Here is a 19,503-nt window from a genome sequence, read left to right on the forward strand (position 1 = left end):
CGTCCCGTACTGCCGGCGGGACGCGGCCGCGGATCTGCTCTCCCCGAGGGCTCCCGTAGCTTGGCCAGGCCCGACCCGGTTCCACCGAGACCTGCCCCGCTCCCCGCCAACACCGGCGCTGTGACCGCCGCCCGGTAGGGGGCGCCGCACCGCCGCCTCGCCACATGGAGGGGCGTGGCCACGGCCCCACCCTCCCAACCAATCGCCTCGGGGCAGCGTCCGCATTGGGCAAGGCGTGCGGCGGCAGCAACCAATCAGGTATAAGGGGCGTGGCGGCGAGGGGCGGCTCCGCCCACTACCAGGGGTGCGACAGCCAATGGGAGCGCAGGGGGCGGGGCGACGGCGGAGGCACGTGCGGCCGCGCACGTGTACGCGTGGGGCAGCCGCAGCCGGGGCGGAACCGGCGCCGGTGCCGGGACAGCGCAACCGGGAGCGGGACGGGGACGGAGGGACGGGGAGAGCGGCACCGGGCGGGCACGGCCCCGCCGCAGCGGCTGCCGCTGGCAGGTGGGTGGGTGCGGGGCTGCGGGGGTGGGGGTGGGGGGTTTCCGTACCGGGGGAGGGGAACCGGGAACCGGGAAGGGGGAGGGGGAGATTGGGGTATAAGGGGCGAGGAGTGCTGGGGGGGGGGAGGACTGGAAGCGCTTGGCAGGGAAAGGGAAAATGATTTTTAAAAAAATAATAATAAAAAAATAAAAGATGAATGGAAAAACGACCAAAAAAAAACCCAACAAAAACGGTTTAAAAAAAAATAAATAAAAAGATAAAAAGAGTAAAAGAAGAAAAGGTGAAGAAAAGATGAAGAAGGTTAAAAAAAAAAAAAAAAAAAAAAGATTTGTAAGAAGGACAAAATAAAAGGATGCGGATTCTCATTCCCCCTCATTGATTTCCCCATTCCTCATTTCCAGGTGACCCCATGGAACCCTCCCAGCGCTCCCCCAGTTCTGGTGATGGCGTTGGGACTGAGACCCCCCCCAAAGCCTCCCTAGCGCCCCCCCGGTGTGAGCGGGGCCGTAAGAGGAGAGCAGGGGGGGACCCGGAGTCACCCCTGGTGCTGCGTGGTGTGAAGCGGCCAAAGGATGGGGATGGGGGTCACCGGCACAACACCACCCCCCCCAGCGATGGCGACCGCCTTTTTGCCCAAAAAGTGAGTTTTTGGATGAAAAAAAAAAGCAGTGCTGACCCGCAAAACATTGCAGCGTGGGTTGGAGAGAGTGATCCTGATCGGGTGGTTTCGGGGTGTCTTTGCAGAGGGGGGGGGGGGTGTGTTGGGGGTCTCATAAGGATGGTGGTCTTCATCCTCCTCCTCCTCCTCTTCCTCCTCCTTCTTGCAGTGCCGGGAGCTGCGGGGTTTCATCCGCCCTCTGACGGAGCTGCTCAATGGGCTGCGCATGGGGAGATATGACAAAGGTGGGTGCCCCACGATCCCAAAACCACAGCATAGGGATTTATGGCATGGGAGATCCTCCACCACATCTCCATAGTCTCCCCAGTGTCATCGTGTCCCCTCCCCCCCATGGGATGGGGACTTACAGCACAATGGTTCCACCCCCAAGGCCCCCTTTACAGTGTCCTCAAAACCTCTCCATAGCACTGAGATTTATGATATGGGGTTTCATCCCTACATTCCTATGTCCACCTCATGGGACAGGGGTTTATGGCACAGTGGTTCTGTCCCCACGGTGTCCTCAGCATTGTCCCATTGGATGGGGATTTATGGGAAGGGAGCTCCATCCCCACGGTGTCCCCAAACTCACCCCATGGGACTGGTATTTATGGCACGGGGGGGATCCCACCCCACAGGGCTCAGCAGCTTCCAGCAGAGCGTGGCCATGGACAGAATCCAGCGGATTATCGGCGTCCTGCAAAAACCTGAAATGGGGTGAGTACCCACCCCCTAAAAAACCCAAAACACCCCAAGGATCTCCTCTCCATCGGGGGGTCCGCAGCCCCCAAATGCTCCAGATGTGGGGCTGGGGGCTGACGGAGCCCCCTCCGCCCCGCAGCGCACGCTACCTGGGGACCCTGCTGCAGGTGGAGGTGATGCTCAAAGTCTGGTTCCCCCACGTCGCCCCTAAAGCCGGCCCTGAACCCGACCCTGTCGGGGTCCTCCTGCTGCTCCGCGACCGCCGCAGCGCACACGGGGACGGCACCACGTCGGGGACATCAGGGGGGACATCAGAGACGACACCAACAGGGACAACACACCCCAAGTGCCCCCTCCCCACCCGGACTGGGGTCCCCACACCCCCTGCAGCACCCGACGTGTGACCGTCCCCATCATGGGATTCTCTTCTTCTTCGTTTTGGTTTTTGGGTTTATTTTTTGGCCTTTTTTGTTTGTTTGTTTGTTTGTTTGTTTTTCCTGGTTTATTTTTTAATTGTTTGGGTTTTTTTTGTTTTTTTTTTTGTTGTTTTTTTTTAAATATTATTATTATTTTGAAAGCGGGGACAGGAGGCAGCGCCCCGTCCCCGGACTGTGAGAACAACCTCAAACGAAGTGGATTTTTGGGGTCCCTTCCCTCCCCCCCCCCCCAAACCCCACAAACACGCAGCAGAGCCGCCCCCCTCTCCCCCCCCAACCCCGAGTGCGGTGCCTTGGGGCCTCGCTGCAACTCCGGGGGGGCACAAGGGGACAGGAGGATGGGGGTGGGGGGCGGGCCCCCCCGCAGCAGCACAGCCACCCCCCAGCCTCGTGCCTTCCCCGCAGGGTTTTGGGGCGCGACGCGTTCCCCCCGTGGGAGCAATAAATGGCAGCGGAGCGGCTGGGCTGGGCTGTGATGGTGTCCTCTGTACTTGCTGGGGGTGTGACGTGGGGGGTGGAGGGGCTGTTTTGGGGATGAGGAGGTGCAGGTTTTGTCACCTTGGGCCCTGGTGTCCCCTCAACCTGGCCCCCATCTGGATCCTGGTGTCACCCTTGGGTCTGGTGTCCCTTGCATCCAGTGCTCCCCCCCCCTCCCATGTGGCCCAGTGGCCCTCCTGAAGCTGCTGTCCCCTAAACCTGGCATCTCCACCCTCGGGACCTTGTGTCCCCTGGGACCTCTGGATTTGTTGTCCTCTTTGAACCTGGTGCCCCCACTTGGAGTCACCCCTGAGCCCTTTGTCCCCTGGGGCTGCTGTCCATTGGATCCAATGCCTCCCCCTGGGTGGTACAGCCGCCCCCCTGGTCCTGCTGTCACCCTGTGGCCTGGTGCCACCCCTGGACCCTATATCATCTGCAGTTCTGCCGTGTCCATACCATCTGTCCCTTGGCGCAGCGTCCTTCCTGGACCTGTTCTGATGTCCCCCATGGGAGCCCCTTTGGGCTCAGTGCCCTCTACCGGGATTTGTGTCTCCTCCTGGGCCTGGTGTCCTTTGGATCCCATAACCCCCAAGCCCAATGTCTCCCCTGGTCCCGGGATTCCCTGTTGCTATTCCCAGCCCCACACCGTGACCCCTACCCAGGGCCCCATAGGGATAGCCGGAGGCGGAGCCTCTTTCCTGACCCCGCCCCCTTCACTCACGCCACGCCCCCACTGACCCGCGCCACAAGCCCCGCCCCTTTCTCTTAGCCACACCCCTCGCGTTAAGCCCCGCCCCTCAGCCTGGGCCCGGCGGCGATTTCCGGTTCCGGGGCACACGGAGGTGAGTGGTGGTGTCGCGGTTTCGCGGGGTCCCGGTGGTTCCTGGGGGAAGGGGCGATCCCGGGGCGGTCCCGTCCTACAGCGAAGCCCCTCGGCCATGGCGAATCACCTCCGTTTCATCGGCCGCACCGTCATGGTGCAAAATGGCAACGTGGATGCGGCCTATGGGGCGCTGAGCAGGTGAGGGGCTGCGGCTGGGGCCGGGCGGGGGACACTGAGCATCGCAGGGGGGGGGGAAGAAGAAACTTCACAACCCTCCCACCTCGGGTCCGCCCTTTGATGTTGGTTGGCTGCTCCACACGAGGGTCCTATCTCTGGCCTCGGGCACCTCCAGGGATGGGAGACCCCCACAGGGCAGCCGTGCCGGGGTCTCACTGGCCTCTGGGTGAGGCCTCGATGCTCTGCCTTGCTGCTTCTGGGTGCGGTGAAGCTGAGGGCAGGTGATTATGTCCAAAATATGCTGCCTCAGGGGCATCCCAGTGTGCCTACATTTATGGCAAAAGCTCCAGTGTACTCTACGGCACTCCACGGTGTTCTCAGAGTGCTTCAATGTGCCCTAGAGGCTTCCTGGAGTGCCCTAGAGGCCTTTTGGGACCCTTCTGTTCACTCCTGAGCACCCTAAATTACACCCAGAGCTCTCCAGTTTGCTCTAGGGCACTCTACAGGCTTCCTGGTGTTCCCAAATTCCTGATAAATGCACCCTGAACAAATCCTAGAGCACTCAGTGCTGTTTTGGGGTCTTGTAGCAGAATGCTGGTGTTAGGACACTTCAAGGCAAGGATTTTCCCAGGCAGCTCTGGATCCTGATGCCTCTCCTTTCAGAGCAGCACCTTCCTCCTTACTGCAGCCCATTTTGGGTTGTGTTCTTGTGGAGTCAGGTGCGCTCCCAGAGCTGTGGTGACTTTGGGTTCCTGCATTTCTTCAAGTCCTTGTAACCTCCCAGATGCAGTGAGGAAGAAGCAATGTCTGAAATGCAACAGCTGTAAAGTTTGGGAGCTGACAGCAGGTCTTTGCATTCCACTGCCATACTCAAAGATCTCTGCAGGGCTCAGCATCAGGGAAAAACCTCATTTATTGTGAAGTGAGTTTCATGTGGTGAGCAAGCAGGGGGGATAATAAACAATGTGAGCTTCAAACTTGAAATGCAAAGGCTCAGCAGGCACAGGGTTCGGTGAAAGGGGAGATAAAGGCTGTCAGGACGTTACAAACAGCTGGGCTGCGGGCAGTGCAGGAAGTGGCAGCAAGGGCACACCGGTGGGGAGGAGGAAGATGTGATCACGGTTCTCTGGTGTCCCCTTCCTTGCAGGATCCTCTCGCAGGATGGCATCATTGAGTCGGTGAAGCGGCGGCGTTACTACGAGAAGCCGTGCCGCAAGAGGCAGCGCTTGGCTTACGAGGCGTGCCGACGTGTCTACAACACTGAGATGGCACGCAAGATCTCCTTCCTCTCCCGCAAGAGCCGCACGGACCCCTGGCTGGGCTGCTAGTGGAGCTGCAGCCGTCTGTCTGTATGGCTGTCTGTCCGTTGGGCACTGCATCTGTTAATAAAAGCTGTTCTGGTTCAGCCACGCTTGGGTGTTGCAGTCAGAGGGGTGGGTGGTGTGGAAAAGCACTGATGGGTGTGGGTTGGGTAGGGTTAATTGGGGTGGCTCCTTGTCCCGGTGCCAGCGGCCCTGTCCACCCTCTTGTGGTTGTTTCACTCCTTTTCACAGAATCACAGAATGACCCAGGTTGGAAGGGACCTCAGGGATCAAGAAGCTCCAACTTCCCTGCCCCAGGCTGGGCCGCCAACCTCCACATTTAACATCAGCCCAGGCTGCCCAGGGCCTTGAACATCTCCAGGGACGGAGGGGGCATCCACAGCCTCTCTGGGCAGCTGTTCCAGCACCTCACCGCTCACAGCAAACAACTTTCCCCTGACATCCAACTGAAATCTGCCCTCCCTCAATTCCAACCATTTCCCCTCGTCCTGCTCTCATCTCCCCTTCCCAAGAGCTGACTCCCCCCCTGTTTTTGGGCTCCCTTTAGTACTGCAGGCTGCAATGATTCACCCCGCAGCCTTCTCTTCTCCAGGCTGAACAAGCCCAGCTCCCTCAGCCTGTCTTTGCAGGGAGGTGCTGCAGCCCCCTGCTCATCTTTGTGGCCTCCTCTGGACCCTCTCCAACAGCTCCCTGTCTGGATGGAGCTGGGAGAGTGCTGCACATGGGGCCTCACAAGAACAGAGCAGAGAGGGACAATCACCTCCCTGTCCCTGCTGGCCACCCCTCTGCTGCTGGAGCCCAGGATCCCATTTGCTTTCCAGCTGTAATCACACCCTGCTACCTCACGTTCAGTTTTCCATCCCTGAGGACCCGCAGGTCCTTCTCTGCAGGGCTGCTCTCCAGAATCGCTCCTCCCTTTCCACAGGCGGTTTCCCGCGCTCCCGTGTCACGTGATGAGGGCGCTCAGCTTCACTTCCTCCCCTCGCTTCCTTCCCGGCAGCCCTCGGGCGGGCGGGCGCGCATGCGCAGCGCTTCCTCCGCAGCCGTTTCCGCTTCCGCCCCGACGTGCCGTCGCCGTCAGGCCCGCAATCGCCGTCCGGGCCGGGGCCTGCGGGGGCCGCGCCCCGCCGCGGTGAGGGACCGGGAGGAGGCGGGAAGGCCGCGGCTGAGGGGAGCGGGGCGGGAAGGCCGCGTCCGGAGCGGCTGTAAGGGAACGCGGGGCCCGGCTGTGACGCGCGGTGGCGGAGCGAGGCGAGGCCCCTCCGCCTGGCCCGGAGCCGGCCGGGAACGCCGCGTTTGTGCGCTCAAATCCGGAGCTGCGGGTGGGGCTGAGGCAACGAACGCCGCGGGGTTGGGTTATATTCAAAACGTTCGTCGGAACCGCTAATTTGAGCGGTCCCTTCGGGAGTGTGGGAGCTGCGGGGCACCGAACGGCTCCGTTTGTTGTGGCCGCAGCGCTGTGGGAGCGGCAGTTTCACGTTAGCCGCGTTTTGGGAAGCACCGAAGGGACCCGGGTCGGTGGGCGCATCCATGTGGGTGTTTGCAGCCCGTTTTCTGCACCTCTCATGCCCTCGAAGTCCTACAGAGCTCCGAGCGTTGACGGCTGTAGGATTGGAGCTGATTTGGGGGGGGTGGGAAATGCCATTGGAGCTGCTGCTTTTCTTTCTCGGTCCTCACTGATTGCAGGAGTTGAACAGGAATGCAGAGTTTAAGCCAAGTGCAAATTAATTCGGTTTAGCCTTTCTGAGCAAGCATGCAGAAAGCTGTGATGCATCAGCAGTGCTGTTGTGTCGTAGTTATCACTTATCTTGATGCGTCTTCACTCTCAATTAACTTCACCCTGAAGTATTACATGCTTCCAAGTCTGGGCTTAATGATGAAATGCTATAATGATGTTCCTTTGGGCTGTATCCAATGCTGCTTTTTAATGTATCTCAGTGATACCCACTGTCAAAAATGCAGGACTGCAAGGTGTGCCCAACCTCCTCCCTGAGGGTCATTAGGAGCTCTCCAGCTGAAGCTTCACCCCTTTTGTTGCTCTTTCAAACCTGTAGGCTTACTTTTCTCGGCTGTTTTTCAGTCTCTAACTTGAGAAGCACTTTGTTACCACATCCAGGATCTTTGTTCTCAGTTTTAGGAGTGATAACTGTGTTTTAGGTGCTGTTAGCTCTCCTTTTAAGTAGCCCTAGGTTAAGGGAAAAGGCTCTGCAGGGTTTTTCCTGTGGGTGAGAAATGTTGAGGTCAAACATATTTCCTTAAGAAGATTTTCTCCTGTTTCCAGATAAAGGAGACTTGGTTTCCAAATCAGATTAGTGCCTGGCTGAGTAATTAAACATTATTGCATCCGCTTCGTTGCAGCTTATGTTAAAGAACTACTAATGATTAATGGTGAGAAATTATTGTCTCGAATCTGTGATTTGGAATCGGGCTCAAAAAGAGCCAACAGGGAAGGGCAGCATTGCTGATCCACTGCTTCATTTAAACAGCAAACATAGAGGCAGTCAGGCGTGTGGTGATGGTTAAGTATCAGTAAACCTAAATGAGATTGCTGAGTTCCCCCTGGGCATTACAGGGAGGCAGCCTGCAGCGAGGAGCTGGGAATGTGCTCAGAGTTGTTTGGGAAGCTCATGGGAATGGGAAGAACTCGGGGTGACCCAGGTGTGCATGAGATGTTGCTGTATGTGATTGAGGTGTTGCTTAGCAGGTGCTATACATGAAAAGCTTCTAGTTCCTGAAACTGGTTTTTGGAGCATCTGTAAGTGGGCTGGCGTGCGTGTAGCTGACAGCTGCTCCAGGCTGTGTTAGCAGGAGAAACCAAGGGCTGAAGCAACACCAAGACCAAGCTTTTCTCATTGTGTTTGTGAGAAACTGTGTGTAGAAGTGGGTCCTGATTTACAACAACTGGAACACGCTTGCCTTGCATTCTCCCAGCTCCCTTAAGGGAAGGGTAGTTTTGTGCTGGTGGGGTTTAGGAGATTCTGGCCATCTGCACAAAACCTGTGAGCAGAGTTTCTCTTCTCACAGTTGGATGCTGCATCTTGTCTGTTCTTTTCTCCTGAGATCTCTGTGTGGCTCATGTAATTTTAGCGTGTGTTTTAAAAATCAGGGAGTAAAAAATAACCCCTAGGAGTTTTCACCAGCTGCAAGCTCTGTTTTTAATGCACCAAAATAACAATAATCTTTGTTTTATTGATCTCTGGATGTCTTGTTTGCTTTCTTTACAGGTACAAGCAAGATAACTGAGTTCAGCTACGAGCAAAAATGTCGCTCTCCAAAAGGGAATTGGATGAGCTGAAACCATGGATCGAGAAGACAGTGAAGAGAGTGCTGGGTTTCTCCGAGCCCACTGTGGTCACTGCAGCACTGAACTGTGTTGGGAAGGGCATGGACAAGAAGAAAGCAGCTGGTATGTCACACAACCCTGAGCTTGTGTTAGAATCAGTCAGGGCCTTTGGCAGATGGAAACGTATACAGCATACACACAAGAAATGGGTTATATACTGAAATGAAAGAGCCTGTGTTGGCATCATCCATTTCTAGACACTGTGTTGTGTTTGAAACAGCCTCAGATCAAGTTTAAGCTCTTTCCCTCCATCTCAGCGAGGCTGAGCTTGTGCTGCTGGTGCACAGCTGCATGACAGGTTGTGGTTTCATTGCCACTCGAGGCTGTCAGTGTTTGGGAGATGGATGCCATCTGTGTAGATCTGAAGGCAGATTTGTTCAATGCGAGCTTTTATGCTTAGAACCAAAGCTAACCAAACCCTGGAGCTCATGTGCACCTCTGTGCACAGTGATAGGGATAATGTCTGACAGCCTCGACTAGGCAGAGGTAAGTACATGCAGGTGAGACAAGTTCAAAAGCTTTGGGGTGTATTGCAGAAACGGATAAAATGAATTTAAAATCTATTTTTTCACCTAAAGGAATTTAAAATTACAATTTAATCTCTATTGTTTTGTTTGGTTGTTTTGTGCTTATTTTTTTTATCTAGTGGAAGTCTGGACTCCAGTACAGTGAGTTTAAACTCCTTACTGCAGGATGTCCTTTTGCTTGCCCTTTTTCTTAACTCCAAATGTCAGCATCTGCAGATCCCAGAGGCTTCCTGAGCCCTGGTTGCAGGCTCCACTACATTAATTGGGTTGAAGCTGCATTTTAAAAGTTTTTTTGTGGCTTTGAAGAAGTCTCTCTGAGTTCTGTGCTCTCCTACTCATCCTGAGCAGTGAATTCTGCCACTGACACAACTCCTCTTCTTTCTCAGACCATCTCAAGCCCTTTCTCGATGACTCCACGCTGCGATTTGTGGACAAGCTCTTTGAAGCAGTGGAGGAAGGGCGAAGCTCCAGGCACTCAAAATCCAACAGTGATCGGAATCGAAAGCGAGAGCTAAAGGTGAGCCAAGGACTGATTATTGATTGTGGTTTTCTGTTGTTTGGTGGCTTTGGAGGCAGCACTGGTACTCTGTCACACTTTCCTCTTCCAGAGAGGTACATCTTGTAATGCTTAAAGTTCAAGAGAAAAGACCCTTCTCCATGATGAAGTGTGTGAGCCTTTACCTTTCAGTTCTCTTTACCTTCTGATGAGGAAGCTGAATGCTGTCCTTGGTGGTGTCCAAGGTGGAAGCCTGGGCTTTTGGTTTCTTTTAACCATCTCTGCTAGTCTCATGCAACAAAGAAACTCAGATAGCAGGGCTACATCTCTGCTTCATCTCCTACTCATAATTGTTGCATTTGGCAGTACTGACTCTTGACTGCCTTGCAAGCTGGCAACCTGGGGTAGAGTGTCCCACCTCACAGTAACTTCTTGTTCCTCTTTCTTGCTCTGAGGAGCCATATTTCAGTCCACCAGTTGATGGTGCCCTTTTGCAAGGGAATGGGTCTTTCTGTGGTGAGTGATCTGATGGGTTTTCATTCTCTTTTCCATCTGGAATCCGCAGAGGGCGATTGTTGGCAATCTCTTTTCCCTCACCATAGCACAAGGTTGATTACAGCAGGGATGTAGTAGTTCTCTGGTGTTTCTTCCACCTAACACTTGTCTGGGATGGGGAAGGCTCGTGCATCCAAACCTGTTTTCACCTCCTTTGTTCTCTTGAAGACTTTACTCGCCACCTTCTGGAAATCCATTTTTTTCATCACTCGCATACTGAGTTTAAAAGTGGCTACTCTACATGCTGCTCCCTGCTTACAAAGTAAGTTTCCTTTGACTTTTTTTCTGAGGTTCCTATGTTATGGTAAACTGTATTGCTCTGTAAGTTTGTTTACTTAACCTCAGTTATCTACAATAATCCTTTTCAGATTTTAGTTTTTCCCTCCTCAGATGTGTTGGGGAAACACCAAATGCTCCCCATCTTCTATTAGAAACTGTTACTTTTTCTCTTGCTCTCTGGAGGAGGTTTCAATACTTGCCAGAGAAGGGCCTCTTCCAGACCTCAGATACATTCATCCTTTAATGAACAGTGTGTTTAAGCAGTTTCCATTCTGCCTGTTTCAGTACGGCCTGAGCAGCAGTAGTGCAGTCTCATTTAGTGATCTGCAGAGGTCTGGATTTTGGGTGTCCCAGTGAATGTTGTAGCTTAAAGGACTACAGCTTTATGCAGCTCTCTTGATCAGAACAGTGGTGCCAATAAGCATCTACCAAATACTTCTGTTCTGTGGTTCCACTTTAATTTGGGTTTTAACCTGGCTTGACACATGCTGCCACACTGCCACTAAAAAGCAAGATTTTGACTAGGCTGTTTTCACCTAGCTGTGCCCCCTCAATGCTTTTGCTTTTGACCTCTTGTGGAGATGGCAGAGAGAGAGTAACATCGTGCATTGTATTGCTGTGTGGTACTCTGTGGTGGTCAGACATCAGGCCACGGCGTTGTAGGAGATTTGTACCATCCTGTGACACTGCTAACTTGCACGGATCCCACACTTCTTCAGAAGTTAAATTCAGAATTGCCTGTTATTGCACCTGGCTTCAAATTGGTCTTGTTCTCTCATCTTCCTTGTGGCAGTGGCCAGAGCACTGCAGAACAGAGGGAGGGGAGGGAGCAGCATCCTGTTGCAGCCTGGCAAGCTGTCTCACACTGCACACTGAGGCAGGGATGTGGTTGGGTGTGGGGTTGGTGACTTTTCTCCAGTGAAACATCTGCGTGGGTGTCCTGCATGACCGCAGATGATTGATGGTGTTCTTGGCTTCTAAACTGATCCAAAGCAGGCCTGGGATGCAGCAGAGCAGACTTATACTCATCTCTTGGCTCCTGATATGGAGACAGGCATCCAGCCTGCCTTCTCATCAACCTCTGTCTCTGGAATTACATCTTGGAGATCCTTCATCAAGGTCTGGCCTCACATGGCTGTAAAGCGAAATGGTTGAGTGAGGCTGTCAGATCCTGAATGGAATGACTTTTCCCACCACCACTGCAGGTTTCAGAGTTGAATTTATACTTACACACTTAGCTCTGTAGCATCAGGAGGTGAATTAGTTCAGGATGCTACTTACTTGGTCATATTATCTGTCTTCAGCATTCTGGCTGGCCTTCCTTCTCTCTCTTTGGTTAACTCTTGTGGGGTAGGTCATTGCTTGGGAAGTTTCAGGAACTAAAACGTAATGGTTTACACACTTTATACTATGGGCAAGTCCTTTCTCTTGAACTTGTAGGTTTTCCAAGAAGTACCTGTGTCTGGATGAGGATGTGTCCTTGTAGAATATGAACCATTATAGTGAAGAAGGGATTTCAACTAACGCTTACAACCGGTTTGTATATTTTTATTTCCAATAATGCTCTCACACACAATACAGGAACATAACTGCATGGACAAATCCAGTTCACCATACACCAAACTGGCACTGATCAAATGAAATCCATGACCACCAACACACGAGCTGGGGAGCGCTTGAATGGCACGTTTTCCCAGTTTCCCAAGCACGGAGCTCTGTGTGAAGCACACTTTTGTTTTCAGAGATGGGCACCTAATGCAAGTCCATGATATGATCAGTGCTCCACTTGCTCTCTGAGCTGTGCTTCTTAAAAGCATCTCAGTGTCTGGTTCAGAACTGAAGCCTGCTGGGTCAGGCTATGAAGAAATGCTGCAGGTATGTCCCTGCCTCTAGGGTCTGGGACCCTGTTCTCCCTTTGGTCAGAACAGGGTAGGATAGAGCAGCTTTCATTTTCACCCCCTCTGAAGTTGACTGAAGATACAGGCACCCTTAGGGCCTGGTCACACTAGATTGTGTGCAGGCTTTCTCCATCTCTCTGAGTAGCTGAGTGAGATCTTACATCTCCTCAATTCCAAAAATGCCATGACCACCTAAGAAAGCAAGGTGGCTTTTACACAAGCGTATCCCTGGAGTTTCTCCTGTCCTTTAAGCTGCTGGATGGATCATCACTGATGCTTCTCTTGTGGGGAACCAGGGCACAGAGTTCATGCAGGACCATCAGTTAGGGCAGTCTGTGAGTGCCACCTTGCAAACTCAGACACAGTGCAGTGCTGACCTTTCAGTGCTGGATTTAATTCTCACGGTGGTTTCTTGTCCTGAAAAGTGTTCATGATGGAAATTCTTAGCTTTTAATCAGTTTTGTTTTTCTCTCCTTTTACCTCAGGATGTGTTTGGTGATGACTCTGAGGTATCCAAAGAATCTTCTGGTGTCAAGAAACGGCGCATACCACGATTTGAGGAGGTTGAGGATGAGCCTGAGGTTATTCCAGGCCCGCCATCAGAAAGCCCTGGAATGCTGACCAAGCTGCAGGTCAGTCTGACCGGGCTGTGTTACATCAGCTCTGTCTCCAGAACAGCGCTGTCTGCCTCTGAGATCTTGAATCCTGATACAGTGTAATGTTTGTTTTATCCTGATTCACAAGCTGTGCAAGCAAATGGCAAGCTGCTTTTGGCCATCCTTTGTTTGCTGCAGTTGCCACTTGTGTTCTTTTGACAAGCTCACTGCTTCTTGTGCACTGGGCTAACGACAACATGGAGTCTTCAAGTGGTGAAAGTTTGGATATTCTCTTATAACCTGCAGTAACCAAGAGAAGAAAGTCTTAGCAGGCAGCGCCTGCACTGTTAGATTCCTTCACTGCAGCTGGCAGTCATCAATTAAAGTAGCTTGATACAATTCTATTTTCATTAAGCCAGCTTAAGCTCATTTGCAGCTGTAGAAGGGTGTGAAAGGCTGCTGGTGATCCTTTCTCTCCTTCCAGTAAAGTGGAGAAAAATTCACCGCCCAATTTTGTTTCCACAGATCAAACAGATGATGGAAGCAGCCACCCGGCAGATCGAAGAGAGGAAAAAGCAGCTGAGCTTCATCAGTCCTCCAACACCACAGGTAGCTGCTGGAATTAGCAGGCTGCTGCATAGCACACAGCTATGATGTGTTGACCTGTGTTGGGTGTATTAGAACAGCTGTGTAACAGAAGTTCATTTCTCTGTCAACAGCCAAAAATTTCTTCTTCATCCCAATCGGAACGTCTCCCCATCGGCAACACGATCCAGCCCTCCCAGGCAGCAACCTTCATGAATGATGCCATTGAGAAGGCCAGGAAAGCTGCCGAGCTGCAGGCCCGAATTCAGGCTCAGCTGGCCTTGAAACCAGGGCTTATTGGCAATGCCAACATGGTGGGGCTGGCCAACCTGCACGCCATGGGGATCGCACCGCCGTGAGTAGCTGCTGTTATTCTGAACGCTAATCCTGACAATGGAACTTCCAGAGTGTTAATAGAGGGTGTAGCCAAAGGGTTTCCCCTGTGCACCATCAGTTCTAACAGCTCTTTGGTGGCTGCTGAAGGGATGAATATGTTACAGAGATGAAATGGAGGTTATTCCTTCCCTGAAAAACACTCAACTTTCTGTACACAAGATTCAAGTCCTTTCTGGATATAGATGAGACCTGAACTGTACAAAAAAGCCATTCACAAAATTTTCACAAGTTATAGGTCTGGTGCTCGCAGTGGGAATATGGTTCTCATTTCCCTTGAATTAATGCTATAATCACACTTTAATGTGTTTGTTTTGCCACCAGGAAGGTGGAATTGAAGGATCAGACAAAGCCTACGCCACTGATCTTGGATGAACAAGGCCGAACTGTTGATGCGACTGGTAAAGAGATTGAATTGACTCACCGCATGCCAACCCTAAAAGCAAACATCAGAGCTGTGAAGAGAGAGCAGTTCAAACAACAGCTTAAAGAAAAGCCCTCGGAAGATATGGAATCCAACACTTACTTTGACCCACGGGTCTCCATAACCCCAGCCCAGCGTCAGAAACGCACCTTTAAGTTCCATGAAAAAGGCAAATTTGAGAAAATTGCCCAGAGGTTGCGAACGAAGGTATTTGAGGTCTTGCCATGCTAACTGACAGCACAGAAATAAGGGTTTGGTTCAGGATGGGAGTTGACTCTCCTCTCCTGGGATGTGAAGGGAGCTGTGTTCACTTGAGTAAGAAGCTTTTTGGTAAAATCACACATTGCTTTTTTGTCAACATCGTTCATATTGAAAAGGCAGACTTCCAAATAAGAATATATTTGTGGAGGGCGCTTCCTCACTTGACAAAAGACTAAATCTGGTGGTTTGTTGTTCTGATTTGTTGGCTTTTTTGACAAAGGATTGAAAAATTCCAAAGGGAATAGATAGTTCTCTGGCCAAGTCATCCTTCTACCGAAGTGATCACCTTAGAGGTGCAGATTTAAAAGAATCTTGATAAACTGCACAGATTTGTGAGGAAAATGGGAGAGAAGAGCTTCATTAGATAGAAAATCCCAGGGATGTGATGCCCAGAGAGGCATTATTTGGGGATCATTCTGTGCTCCAAGAAGGCTCGGTAATAACATCAAATTTTTAGCAAGTTTGTTAGAAAAAGCACTTCATCATCTTGTGTTGTCAGGTTTCCTCTGCAGTTTGTTTCAGATTTAAGCATATACATTTACATGTGAGAAGATGCATACATACTACGCTTTTCCTGAAGTTGTGCTATTTTGGAATGACTTTTATGTGCCACTTTCCTCTCCTTGTTCTCAGGCTCAACTAGAAAAGCTGCAGGCAGAGATCTCTCAGGCTGCCAGAAAGACAGGGATACACACTTCTACCAAGTTGGCTCTTATTACCCCTAAAAAGGAGCTGAAAGAAGGGGAGATCCCAGAGATAGAGTGGTGGGACTCGTACATCATCCCTAACGGCCTTGATCTGTAAGTGTTTTATGCACCAGCTTTTGATTATTCTTCTGCAGGAGGAAACTGGGAGTTTCTTGGGGGTAATATGGGGCAAATTAGGCTGGGCGCATCTGCTTGTGCTATTGAATTCTGCCACAGTCCCTGAGATACAGGCAGGCACTGGGTTTGCTCCCAGGTCTCTCTAAGGGTGTTGGTAGGCAGCTGCCCTTCTCCTTTTTTGGAGACAGCATTCCTCCAGGGACTGAGCAGGTGACTGCCTGGCAGTCAGGGTGATTGTTTGGCCCCAGGTTGGTTATGTGCTTTCTCAAGCACAAGTGCAGTTTACTCACAAGTCTCATTCACAGTTGAGTTGTGGCAAGCCTGTCTCCTAACTGAAATGTGTGTGGATATTCCACTGGGGAACACGTCTATGATGCATGCCTCTGTTTTATGCTTTGGGTAGAGGTTTGTGCATGTCAAATACCTGCCGTGATTTGTCCAAGGGAAGTGTTATTTTTTTTCCATGGCTTGTGTTTAAGGGAATGCAGGAATCCAGGCTGGGAGGTTTGCAATGATGCCCAACTCTCTCCTTTCTAGAAAAGGCGGAACGTCTTCAAAAAAAGATGAATACTTTGGAATTACAAACCTCGTGGAGCACCCAGCACAGCTTAATCCACCAGGTACTGCCCTGTAGGACTCTGGTCTCAGACTTTGCCCAATTTGGTTGACTAGATACAAAATATTCCAGAAGGTTGACACTTGGCAAGGTGAACCAGCATGCATGCCCCCAAGCTGTAGTATCACTGACTGGTGTGTCTCTTATCCCTGTGAAGTAAAGAAATCATATGAAAGTAAATATGAAAATTCAGCAAAAACAGCCAGATTTGGAAGGGAGAGTCTCTGCCCAGTTTTCAGAAAGTTGGCATAACATTTGTTTTTATCTTGCCTTGTTTTTCTTTGCAGTGGACAGTGACACACCAGTGACCTTGGGTGTTTATTTAACTAAGAAAGAGCAGAAGAAGTTACGGCGACAGACTCGGAGAGAAGCCCAGAAGGAGCTACAGGAGAAAGTCAGGCTGGGCCTGATGCCACCTCCAGAGCCCAAAGGTAAGAAGAAACAGCTGCAGCATGCAGAGAGCTGGGCTGATGCAGGCCGTTAGCTGTCAAACTGTGAATGTGGTTGGGAATTGCAGCAGGAGTGCATGTAAGCCTGTGAACATGCTGGGTATTTCTGTGAAATATGACAGTTCTTCTCTCATTTTCCTTGCAGTAAGAATTTCAAATTTGATGCGGGTACTGGGGACAGAAGCTGTTCAGGACCCAACAAAAGTCGAAGCTCATGTTAGAGCACAGATGGCAAAGAGACAGAAGTAGGTGGCACGCTGTGCTATTTTTTTGTTTGTCTTTTCTGGATGGACTTTGTGGTGGTGCTGCTGCATTTGTTCCTAGAGAAGATAGTTCCAGAACTGATGTAGCAAAGCAAGAGCAGTTTTATTTGTATGTGTGTTTGTGTGTGCTGTTCTTGCAGTTTATTTCTACTGTCTTGAGTGAACCTCTCAAGGCTCTGAGTGGGGATTTGGGTCTGAGTGATCAATTTTTGGCATTGGAAAGTGGCTTTGTGCCCTGTGTTAAATGAGTTTCCTACTGTGATGATGATTGACAGGATGGTTGTTATCAATTAAAAAATTTAGGGAAGAATTGGACTGGTGACTGAATTAAAAGAGCCTGTGTGCTCAATTCAGGAATCTGGGTAGAATTTGGAGCTGTTTTGGGATCCATTCTGTACTTAAGGATTAAAGGATCTGTTTCAATGTGCTAACAGGTAAACTGTAGGCTGTGTTTTGCTTATTGCTTTGTCTTTTTGTATCCAGAGCTCACGAAGAAGCAAATGCTGCAAGAAAATTGACAGCAGAACAACGAAAAGCAAAGAAGATTAAAAAGCTCAAAGAAGATGTTTCACAGGGAGTTCACATAGCTGTGTATAGGTGAGTGCTGGGATGTGTGCTCTGATGGATGTTTGTACTTATGTCAGTTTATAAATTGGCCCACGAAATGCTCTGTAGAAACATGTGCCACTAAAGAGGAGCGTCCTTTAGCCTACTTGATAGATTGATGTGCAGAAATCAATTTCAAGATCTTAAACAATAGCTCTGTTCTTCCACAAATAGCTGTTTTTTATCCTGTCCTTAGGGTCAGAAACTTGAGCAATCCAGCAAAAAAATTCAAAATCGAGGCGAATGCTGGCCAGCTGTACTTAACAGGCGTGGTGGTTCTACACAAAGATGTCAACGTGGTCGTGGTAGAAGGAGGTGAGGATTTCTGAGGCAGGTTTTGGTCGCGGCATAATGTTCAAAAGTTTGCTTTTGCAAAAATGACTTGTGTGTGAAAATTACAGCCAGAGGGTTACGGAAGAACAAGAAAGTATGGAGGCACTTTGAAATTCCGTTCATTATGGTTTTAATGATGCTAGTACTGAGTACAGAGGAGAGCACTGTAGCCAGATAGAAAAAACAGTACGTTTGTTGATGGGAAGTGCATTTGATTTAAATCATTGCATCCATTCAGAGTCCAATGCAGTTACTCACAGTTTGGCTGGAAGGGCCTGGCTGCGCTGTACTTGTGTCTGATCAGCTGAGCATGCTCTGAAAAGCTTAGTTGTGTGTTTGTGGGTGTTGTTCTGCTGCCTTTTAAAATCTCCTAAAGCATGAAGGTTAAGGAACTGTGTGAATGTGAGTTTCAATTCTCCCCAGGCCCGAAAGCACAGAAGAAATTCAAACGTCTTATGCTTCATCGAATAAAATGGGATGAACAAACATCAAACACCAAGGGAGAGGGTAAGTGTAAGACCCTGTGGGGAAGGGAAGGAGGTGGTAACAGGTTGTGTTGTAGCCATTGGACTGGTGGAGCAGTGGTGGGGGGTTCTGCAGGACTAGAATTTGTTGCTGTTGTTTTTTTTCCAGATGATGACGAGTCTGATGAGGAGTCTGTTAAGAAAACAAACAAATGCTCTCTGGTTTGGGAGGTGAGTGGCAGTTCTGGTTTGGTGGGAGTTCTGGGGGCTTAGGCAAGGCACAAATTAACCCTGTCTGACAGAATGGCTGACGTTCTGCAGCTTTGTATGAAATGGAAATCTACTGATCTGACTCAAGCTGTAAATATTTCTTAAACTATAGCAGAATTACACAGCATAGGGTGGATACTGGTAACCCATGCTTCTGCAACTGTCAGGTTAATTGCTTGTTAACCTGTAAAAACATTTATTCTCAGGTCCCCCCGAGTTTTATTTCAGCTACTTTCTCCCACAGACTTGTTGAAATGAGTCCCTTTTCTCTTCCAGGGCACAGCAAAGGATCGCAGCTTTGGCGAAATGAAATTTAAACAGTGCCCCACTGAAAACATGGCACGGGAGCACTTTAAAAAGCACGGAGCAGAGCACTACTGGGACCTGGCTCTGAGCGAGTCCGTGCTGGAATCCACAGACTGAGGGTGCTGCTGCCCCGGCACCCCTCTTGGTTTGAGAACAATACCTCGTGGGAACTTGGACGAACCCTTCCTCCCCTCCGCTCTCTCCGCAGTACAGCGAGTATGATTAAAGAAATATTTTTTAAAACGAATCAGTTACATTTGTTTTCTGGATACGTTCAAGCTCTTGGAGGTGCCGGTGCAAACCTGCTGGCTGCCATCCGGCTGCGCTGTAGGGTCTCTGACCTCCTCTGGAAAGAATTGTTTTGGAGTAAAGGGGGGAGAAATTGTTTTTAAAGCTGTTTTTGACCCTTCAGGAGCCCGAGGTACGACGGCCTGGGAGGCGTGGGGGGCACCACGGGGTCGGTGTGGGGCAGAGAGGAGCACTTGGTGTTTGTAAAGCAGAGTAGGAGACGGGGACTTAGCCCACATCCTATATTTACATAATAAACTTTTTTTGTAAAAGCTGAAGCCGCCTTCAGTTTGCGTGCGTGCGTTTCTGACAGGGTTTGGAACAGCGCCGACGGGGGGGGCGGGGGAGGACTTTGGTGCTTTAACCGAAGCTTGATCTCAGGGCAGCGCACCACGGGAAGGGCAGCGCTGTGGGGCCGCGTCGGGCGGAACGGCTCCGTTACTTCAGTTCCCGCTTCGCTGCCCCGACCCCGCCAAAGCGCAGGCGGCCGCCATCTTGGCCGCGGGGCAGGCCGGGAGCAAAGAGCATCGCTGAGTGGAAAGGGGAGGGGGGCAGCACAAAGCGCAGGCGCGAAGAGGAGGGAAAGCGGCGGGGCGGGGCGGCGCATGCGCATTGCTTGGGAGG

General features: G+C 50.9%; 3 protein-coding genes and 1 long non-coding RNA gene across 6 annotated transcripts; 3 read left to right on the top strand and 1 right to left on the bottom strand.

Annotated features, from left to right (window-relative positions):
* Positions 1-164: 164 nt before the first annotated feature.
* CIART (circadian associated repressor of transcription) lies at positions 165-3,609 on the top strand. The gene is made up of 5 exons (XM_090126865.1): positions 165-507; positions 909-1,147; positions 1,335-1,410; positions 1,804-1,882; positions 2,007-3,609. The coding sequence occupies exons 1-5, from the start codon at positions 165-167 to the stop codon at positions 2,269-2,271; spliced, it is 1,002 nt and encodes a 333-aa protein (XP_089982991.1). The 3' UTR covers positions 2,272-3,609.
* Positions 3,610-3,629: 20 nt separating this feature from the next.
* Positions 3,630-5,186, top strand: MRPS21 (mitochondrial ribosomal protein S21). Its single transcript, XM_031611408.2, has 2 exons — positions 3,630-3,802; positions 4,929-5,186. The coding sequence occupies exons 1-2, from the start codon at positions 3,720-3,722 to the stop codon at positions 5,107-5,109; spliced, it is 264 nt and encodes an 87-aa protein (XP_031467268.1). The 5' UTR covers positions 3,630-3,719; the 3' UTR covers positions 5,110-5,186.
* On the bottom strand, positions 5,109-6,044 carry LOC149914337 (uncharacterized). The gene is made up of 2 exons (XR_016460566.1): positions 5,945-6,044; positions 5,109-5,324 (listed from the first exon to the last, which is right to left on the bottom strand). It is a non-coding gene; the product is annotated as an uncharacterized LOC149914337 (long non-coding RNA).
* On the top strand, positions 5,971-19,157 carry PRPF3 (pre-mRNA processing factor 3). Of its 3 annotated transcripts, none has more exons than XM_031611403.2 (16): positions 5,971-6,235; positions 8,328-8,509; positions 9,360-9,490; positions 12,687-12,833; positions 13,323-13,406; positions 13,517-13,737; positions 14,100-14,406; positions 15,094-15,260; positions 15,822-15,904; positions 16,188-16,331; positions 16,495-16,594; positions 17,096-17,209; positions 17,415-17,533; positions 17,975-18,058; positions 18,185-18,246; positions 18,562-19,157. In XM_031611403.2, exons 2-16 carry the CDS (start codon positions 8,365-8,367, stop codon positions 18,706-18,708), a joined length of 2,055 nt encoding a protein of 684 aa, XP_031467263.1. In that variant the 5' UTR covers positions 5,971-6,235; positions 8,328-8,364; the 3' UTR covers positions 18,709-19,157. The 3 variants fall into 3 exon arrangements, with proteins under 3 accessions (XP_031467263.1, XP_031467264.1, XP_031467265.1); XM_031611404.2 differs by lacking the exon at positions 5,971-6,235 and adding an exon at positions 6,249-6,635; XM_031611405.2 differs by lacking the exons at positions 5,971-6,235; positions 8,328-8,509 and adding an exon at positions 11,744-11,839 and having other exon boundaries at positions 9,359-9,490.
* The last annotated feature ends 346 nt before the right edge of the window (positions 19,158-19,503 follow it).

The sequence above is a fragment of the Phasianus colchicus genome, chromosome 30 (genome assembly GCF_987193195.1).
Source record: "Phasianus colchicus chromosome 30, bPhaCol1.hap1.1, whole genome shotgun sequence".
Lineage (NCBI taxonomy): Eukaryota > Metazoa > Chordata > Aves > Galliformes > Phasianidae > Phasianus > Phasianus colchicus.

Coding starts and splice junctions, on each gene's coding strand:
- MRPS21 (XM_031611408.2), top strand. CDS start 3,720: ATGGCGAATCACCTCCGTTTCATCGGCCGCACCGTCATGGTGCAAAAT. Junction 3,803..4,928: donor GCCTATGGGGCGCTGAGCAG/GTGAGGGGCTGC, acceptor CCTTCCTTGCAG/GATCCTCTCGCAGGATGGCA.
- PRPF3 (XM_031611403.2), top strand. CDS start 8,365: ATGTCGCTCTCCAAAAGGGAATTGGATGAGCTGAAACCATGGATCGAG. Junction 13,407..13,516: donor TCAGTCCTCCAACACCACAG/GTAGCTGCTGGA, acceptor CTCTGTCAACAG/CCAAAAATTTCTTCTTCATC. Junction 18,059..18,184: donor ATCAAACACCAAGGGAGAGG/GTAAGTGTAAGA, acceptor TTTTTTTTCCAG/ATGATGACGAGTCTGATGAG.
- CIART (XM_090126865.1), top strand. CDS start 165: ATGGAGGGGCGTGGCCACGGCCCCACCCTCCCAACCAATCGCCTCGGG. Junction 508..908: donor GCAGCGGCTGCCGCTGGCAG/GTGGGTGGGTGC, acceptor CCTCATTTCCAG/GTGACCCCATGGAACCCTCC. Junction 1,411..1,803: donor CATGGGGAGATATGACAAAG/GTGGGTGCCCCA, acceptor CCCACCCCACAG/GGCTCAGCAGCTTCCAGCAG.